This window comes from Quercus lobata, chromosome 9, assembly GCF_001633185.2.
Source record: "Quercus lobata isolate SW786 chromosome 9, ValleyOak3.0 Primary Assembly, whole genome shotgun sequence".
Classification (NCBI taxonomy): Eukaryota; Viridiplantae; Streptophyta; class Magnoliopsida; order Fagales; family Fagaceae; genus Quercus; species Quercus lobata.
In genome coordinates this window covers 31,444,267-31,451,682 of record NC_044912.1, presented here as the reverse complement: position 1 = coordinate 31,451,682, position 7,416 = coordinate 31,444,267, and the positions used below count along the sequence as shown (strand labels likewise).

Genomic DNA, 7,416 nt, shown 5'->3' with positions numbered 1-7,416 from the left:
AGACGTTGTCCACCCCCCCCCCCCCCCCCAACTGCATCAACCATTTCAAAGGTAGATTCAAGAGAGTTTTTCTTTTGCAGTTGCATTGAAGCTTTTAATTGCTAGCTGTTGCCCAAGCTTGGCAATGCAGTAATGTAGGCTTTGTCTTATAGCATCATGATGATATGCAGAGTTTAGACAAATAGTAAGGCACTCATGGCTTCTTTATCTTACAATTGGGGTCTCCTTTGTTAATTGATAATTGATATTAGGGAAAGAAATAGGCAAAATTGTAATGGTGAAGTAAGACCTAGAAGAACTATAAGTTGTAATCAGGAATTTTAACCTGAAACGCTAATGACATCTGTTGATCCCATGCTTGAAGAAAAGGTTTAACAAGTTGTAGAAAAGGCTCTCCTCTACTTGTACTGCCCTTTTTTCTTTTGTTCTCTTCCTCAGTTACTGGTTTTTTAGTAGAAAGGTAAGATTTTATACACTAGTGGAAAGATTACATGTATAAATATAACTTTCTTCTACAACCACTCAATTTGCCTCCACTTTTACCACAACTTGAAGTAGTTGACTATGAATGGTGAACAATCACTTTCATATGAACTCACCACATTTTCTCTTCTACTCACTGTCGACCACTTTAGAGTTGTAACAAATGTTGTGCGTGTAAAAACTTATAGAACTCTCTAAATAGAACTCTCTCAGATATTATTGATTTTGAGAAAATGAATACAAGCAACTGAGTAATACATAGCACCTAATTCTATATATAGTGTCCAAGCAAGCAAAAGGAAAAACAGAAAAACTGACTCCCTATTTTAGAGGGAAAAATCAGTTACAAGAAGGATCCTATCTAAGCATTACACGTGTAGCTCAATCTCTAACTGCCTCATAAACCACGTGGCATCATCTCTTCAAAGCAATGGATGAACTGTTCACAATATATGGCACTGATTCCCAACAACTCCTTGCTAGCCCAGATTGACACTGCCACTTGTGCTTGATCATTGCTCCTCTATCTGCTACGATGCTTTGGATTGTCCCTTTCAATTTCAACAGTGCGCCTAAACTTTCTCTTTAATATAATATTGGTCTACTGGTTGTTTAACCGTTATACTCTGTTCCACACCATAGCATTACAGCCCTTCTCTGTTACAAAGTAAAAGTGCCTATATTCTTCATTCATTAGCCCCACCATATCAGGACCACCTGTTGGGTTTATTGCAGTAGGCCTTGCGTGTCAGCTTGCTGGAATTCTTTCAGTAAACTCAGTCTCACTTCCAGAATTTGTTGCAATGGTCTGCATTGGTAGATCCATGTTAGTGCCAGATAAAAAAATTCTTATAAAATATTATGTATAAATATATATATATATATATATATATATAATCTTAAATATGTAAAAATAAAATCCAAAATTTTGAAGTATGAATACTTTTTAACAGTTACCAAAAATTTATTATAACCAAATTGATGTATTTGCTCTGTTTAACTTTCTTGTAGATCAAATTTTCCAAAGTCTGCATTCTATCCTACATGATCTTGGACTTATGATTGATGTCATATGTATGTCACTTTAATTAAGAAGTGGTTCTGGCTGAGTCAATATGCATTTGAGTTCAAATCAATCTAAACTTGATGTTTGTAATTATATGCAAGTCCATTTCTAGACCCACTTTTGTCTATTAATTTGTCTTATTTCTTTCTTCTGGTTTGCAATAGGGAGGCATGAAGTCGGAGCAATTGTTAATGTTGCTGGCAAGGGCCATCATTGGATTGATAGACTCAAGGAAAGCATTGTCATTGATTATGAACATATACTTTTTCCCTTGTAACCTAACTAGTTTGCTTCACATCTGTTGGGATGGACCATGATAAAGCTAGTGTGATTTAGTTTGTATTTTTCTTCTGTTTGTTGTCAAATGCATGCTAATTATGTAATCACATGTAAGAGTTGTACAATCTATCTTGCAAAGATATTTCCAACCCTTTACCACATTGAACTTATACACAGAAGGTTGTAATTAAAATAGAGTATTTTTAAAAAAAAAATAAAAGTGAATTTCAGTGTCTTGCTCAAGCGAGATATAGTTTTTCTCAAGCAAAATTTAGTTTTGCTCATGCAATATTAAGTTTGACTACAACAAAGGACAAGCAAACTTTCTGTCTAAACCTTGCTCGAGTAAAGGAAAGGTGAGAGACACTTAGTGTGAAATTTGTTTCTATTATTGAAGAACTTACTTGAGTTAGAAGGGCAGTTTGCTCAAGCAACAATTGCAATAAAACATGTTTTCTTGAAAATTTTGCAAAACAAATGAGGGAGTTTGGGCAACATTTTAGCGTGTGTTTGTTTCAGCAAAAGTGACCTTTAAAATGTGTATTTTCTTTGGCAACTCTTCATTGCTAATAAATAAAATACCATATTTAAGTTTTTTTTTTTTTAAATTCTCTCCAAATAAAGAAATTCAAATAATTCTCCAATCTTGCTACTTGTAGTTGTTTAATTTAATTTAGGAGATAATTTTCTTGCAAACTCATTAGCAGACTTCTCTGAGTGGGGACAAATATCATTCTTAAAGAAAATGATCTTTTCGTGTCACTAAACCTCTTTCTTATTTCCATTCACTTTTTTGTTAAATTTTCCAACAACTTAGACAAAGAAATAAAACATCAAATGTCAATTAATTGTCTGGAGAAGTTAGGATGCACAATACATAACACATAGACATGCTATATATATGGGGAGAGGCTGGTCTCTTAATAAAGAAGAGCAAGTTATGACATAAGTTATAAGGCTCTTGGCCCTGGACATGCTATGTAACTGAAGATAAACTACTACTAGGGGATTTCATGAAAAAAATTGGTCAACTTTAATTAGATGATTTTGCAGAAAATCATAATAAAAAAAATGAGAGAGAACATTAAGCATCATCAAAACAACTATTTTTCTTGTATCTACATCTAGTCATCAAAAAGGTTCTTCATCGGTACCTCTGTGGTATGGTGCCCACTATGTTCAAAATTGTTTACTTCAAGTTTTTAATCTTTGCTTTTTATTTATGTTTATGAAGAGTTTTTGAAAATTAAAAAATTTGAAGAGATACTATTTTAAATTTAATCACATATTAAATAACATAGCTCCCAAAAAAAAAAAACCAAAAACAAAAATACCAAAGATTTTTCCCTTATCAAAGCATAGATTTTCAAGTATTTTTGCAATCGATCTACACTTGGGCTCAAAATCTACTGTAATCATTTCTTCCTTCGATGAAAGTAAGTTCCTTGCTTTTCAATTGCTTATTTGCATTTATCTTTCATTTTTGTTCTTCCTATTGCATTTGACACCCTTTCTAATTGAGGCATTACCAAACCCCAGACGAGTAATATTTAACTCACAAAAAAAATTATTAAACAAAATTATAATATCTGTTCCAGAAAACTGAAAGAGAAGAATAGTGGGTATCACCATTGGGGGTGGACTAACTAAAAAACCAAACCTATTCCATTTCCATATCCACTTTTCCCAATGGCAGGGCCAAATAAATAAAAGACAATTTCCTTGCAAATATTCATCAACTTTTCTTCTTGCACCCGCTATATCTTGGAAGCTTTCTCTTCTTTTTCTTTGAGTTGCTTCTTTTCTTTCTAATATTCTTTCCTCTTTTGAACTTCCCACGCTAGTCCTTAATCCAATAAGCTTTTGGAGATAACGGTCGATTATGAATCCAAGAAATAGGGTAAAACCTGCAAATCAAGTTCAGACTTTCGGAAAACACATGCCAGACCAGTCTGATGGGAAATTAAAGCAGACAATCTTGACGTTCCACATCACCACAAGAGAAGCATTTCTTGTTAGTTGATGATGGAAAATTTACAATCAACTTATATGCTCACTGTATTTTGGTAAATAACAGCACTGTGCCCAGAAGTATACGTCACGTGGCGACATTGAAGCTGCCCGAAAAGTATTTGATGTATTGCCTCAAAGAGGCATAGATGCATGGAATGCCATGCCATTATAATAGCCTATTCACGTAAAAAGTTCCCAGATGAAGTTCTAAATCTATATCATCAGATGATCTTGAAAGGTGTTAGAACTGATAAGGATAACTTGACTTTCATGGTGGCCCTCAAGGCATGTACGAGGTTGTTGGATTTGAAAACGGGGGAGGAAATTTGGTGTAGAGCAATGGATTGTGGGTTTGAGCTTCATTCGTTAGTTGGGTCTTCAGTTTTGAATTTGTATGCAAAGGCGAGTAAGTGGGATGATGTGGCTAGTGTTAGAAAAAATCATGGGAAGGACAGGGATGAAGAAAGTGCCAGGGTATAGTGTAGTGGAAGTGAAAGGGAAATTCCATGCTTTTCTTATGGAAGATAAGAGTCATTATCAATATGAAAACATGATGCAACTTTTGGATAAGTTGGATCATGAAATGAGAGCTATTGGATATGTCCCAAATTAAGGCTGAATTTGTGTTGAATTCCCTTGATGAGGAAGTCAAAGGAAAAATGTTATGTAATCACAGTGAGTGGCTTGCTATTGCTTTTGGTCTCTTAAACACAGGGCCTGGAACCAGATTACTGATCATAAAGAACCTTAGGGTGTGTGGGAATTGCCATGAAGCAACTAAGTTCATTACAAAAATTGTTAACAAAGAGATTGTTGTGAGGGATTTGAGGCAATTTCATCGCTTCAAGAAAGGGATCTGCTCATGTGGTGACTACTGGTGAAGCTGATGTGCGTAGATTTCCTTTCTCTTTGCTGGATTTTTCAGAGCTAAGGTGTTGAATATCAGGGTAGGATCTGACATCTCTGTAGGAAAGCAAGTTGCTAATATTATAATGGGGTAATGGAAGAGACAAGCAAGCTAACATCTCAATTGCGTACTACAACCTCTAAGGAGTGTATAGATGAAGCTCGGTAACCAGTAAAGTCCTTGGAGATGGTCCCATCCAACATATCCATATCCAGCTGGGTTGCTGGCAGAATTTGGTTGTTGATATACATCCACCACTTTATCAATTTCACCTTTATACTATACTCTTCAGCTAAGTTCAAAGAGATTTTGTCAAAAATGATACACTTTCTTTATTGCTCAGTAGATGCAGATTGTTGAAAGGAATTATCTCTGATTGGAATGCCAAAGAAAAAGACTAGCGGGATTTTTTTTTAATCCAAATGTCCACTTGCGTGCTTAGCATCAACAAGACTGATTTTCCTCTAACAGCTCATGTAATTAATCCTTTTGAACTCTTAATTATTTTTTCTCTTGCTTTCTAGTGTCAAAGGCGATACATTTTTTTCATCTCATAATACTGTTGCTTTTACTTCTGCCGTATGTTTGACATTTAGAACATGGATTCTCAAACAAAATCAAAATTGGGAGTATAGAAACAACTTAGAGAATTTCATATGTTTATTATTTCTGGATACAGTTCACATTTTCTAGTATTTAGTTGAGAATATAGACCATTACAGAAATGATCTGAAGAGCAGCCCCTTTCCTAATGTATCTGGTAATTCATTTTAGTACATCACTTGTGGCTACACACACACACATATATATAATTGTAGTGGCTAATAGAGGTTGTTCTTTATATCAGATTTAGTGTATTTTCTTCCCTGTTTTGGGGAATTATGCCAGAGTTCTGAGCTTATGCAAAGGGTACAATTCCCTTTTCTTCTTGTAGTCATGGACTAAAGGATAATTGGGGAATGGCATATTCTCAAGTGGCTTCTAGACATGCTCATTGAAATGCCGGCTAACATCAAAAAGTTCTTGTGGAACTATTGCTTGATGGCTGATTGTGCATACCTTTTGTCGTTTTGGGGATGTTAAGGGTTTTTTTTTCACATTTTCCCTATTTTAGAAAATGTTTTTGTACTGTATTCACACCCAATAAGTATTCAGCATTTGTTAGGGGTCCACCTCCTCCCTTGGCTTACAAAGGGGAGAGGGATTGACCTCCATAAAGAGCACAATTCACCACTAGGAGATACTGTTCATTTTTCACCATTTTCCAATATCAATAATACTAGTGGCTAAAGGTAAAGGATTCCCTATCTCACCTGTGGTTTTTCATTCTTATTGCTTATGTAGAAGGGTTATTCATGTAAATATTGTGTTATTCTCTTTACACTCTCATCATCTAAACCTCTAACACAAAAATGCCCGTTGTTGTTACAATAATGACAACCAACATATGGATAGTTAACCAATCTAAACCCACTTTCCTTGAAAACCCATTTCTATACCTTAACTATCCCACACATTTATAGATACTTAGCTTCCCTATACCTTTTGATCTTCCTTGGTGCCATTGGAATTGAAGGCCGAAGGTATGCGAGACCCAACTGGTTTTATGGTCAACACAACCAAGTTGTTGGCGCTCATCAAAAGCAGTGGAGAAGGAGGAGGAGGAGGAGGATTGCTAAGTTGCACAGACTTAGGTACGGGTACGAGTATGGAGGTATAACAATTCTTGAAAAATTAGGGTACAATACGTCTGGGGTACGACTATCAATTAATTATTTAATATTTATTTTTATGTATAATTTAAATATTTTTAGACATAATTTATGTTTATTTTAGGTTTAACAATTATGTAACAACAAAAAAAATTGCTTGAAAACATATCTAAAATTAAATATTTATGTGATTTCAGGGGGTTTTGGAGTAATTTTCTAATTATTTATGTGCTCATGGGGTTGTTTATTATTATTATTTAGGATATTCTTATTTTGGGTTTGGGAATTTTATATAGTAGAATTATTTTTGGGTTAGGCTGTTGGTATATTTTTGTTGTGGACTTGGCTTGAGTTGGGCTAAATTTCAATCTGGGCTTTATTGTGATTGGTTGGGTTGCTGGCTCATGTCCGTTCGGGCTTGGTTGTTTGGGTTGAAAGGTAAATGGAACTGGACCAATCTGTTTTTGATCTAGAACATTCTCTCCATTCTCTCCCTCCCGCTTGCTCTTGCAGAAGACCATGGCAGAAAGCTCTATCGCTTTCCCTCTCATAACCTGGCCCTCTCTTTCTTGATTGATCTTCGTTGGTCGACGATATACGACGATCTATGGCGGAATGGCTTTGCAATTGAAGCTAGAGTTGATAATGTGTGGTCTTATTTTAGTCAGTTTGGCCATGTTTTGGACGTTTATCTTTCCAAGGTAAAAGTAGCTGATTTGTATCTAGTTTAATCGAGAATGGTCATAATAGTTAGCCAATGAAAATATTACCACATCTTTTTTTCTTGATAACTTCATTCTAAATGCTTAAACCATGGCCATGCAGAGTGTAGTTACATGTGTTGTCAAACCAGCTGGGGTTTGTTCAAGGTTTTTAAATGGGTTATCAAGATTGCAATTCACATCAGAAAGACAGAAAAGAGATAAAGCAGAAGAAGAAAGCCACGAAGAAGAAAT

At 35.1% G+C, this 7,416-nt stretch overlaps 1 protein-coding gene across 1 annotated transcript; it reads left to right on the top strand.

The window, feature by feature from the left end:
* Positions 1-3,710: 3,710 nt before the first annotated feature.
* LOC115961578 (pentatricopeptide repeat-containing protein At3g03580-like) lies at positions 3,711-4,722 on the top strand. Its single transcript, XM_031080537.1, has 4 exons — positions 3,711-3,842; positions 3,906-3,956; positions 4,067-4,315; positions 4,456-4,722. Exons 1-4 carry the CDS (start codon positions 3,711-3,713, stop codon positions 4,720-4,722), a joined length of 699 nt encoding a protein of 232 aa, XP_030936397.1.
* The last annotated feature ends 2,694 nt before the right edge of the window (positions 4,723-7,416 follow it).

Coding starts and splice junctions, on each gene's coding strand:
- LOC115961578 (XM_031080537.1), top strand. CDS start 3,711: ATGAATCCAAGAAATAGGGTAAAACCTGCAAATCAAGTTCAGACTTTC. Junction 3,843..3,905: donor CCACAAGAGAAGCATTTCTT/GTTAGTTGATGA, acceptor GGTAAATAACAG/CACTGTGCCCAGAAGTATAC. Junction 4,316..4,455: donor GGGATGAAGAAAGTGCCAGG/GTATAGTGTAGT, acceptor TCCCAAATTAAG/GCTGAATTTGTGTTGAATTC.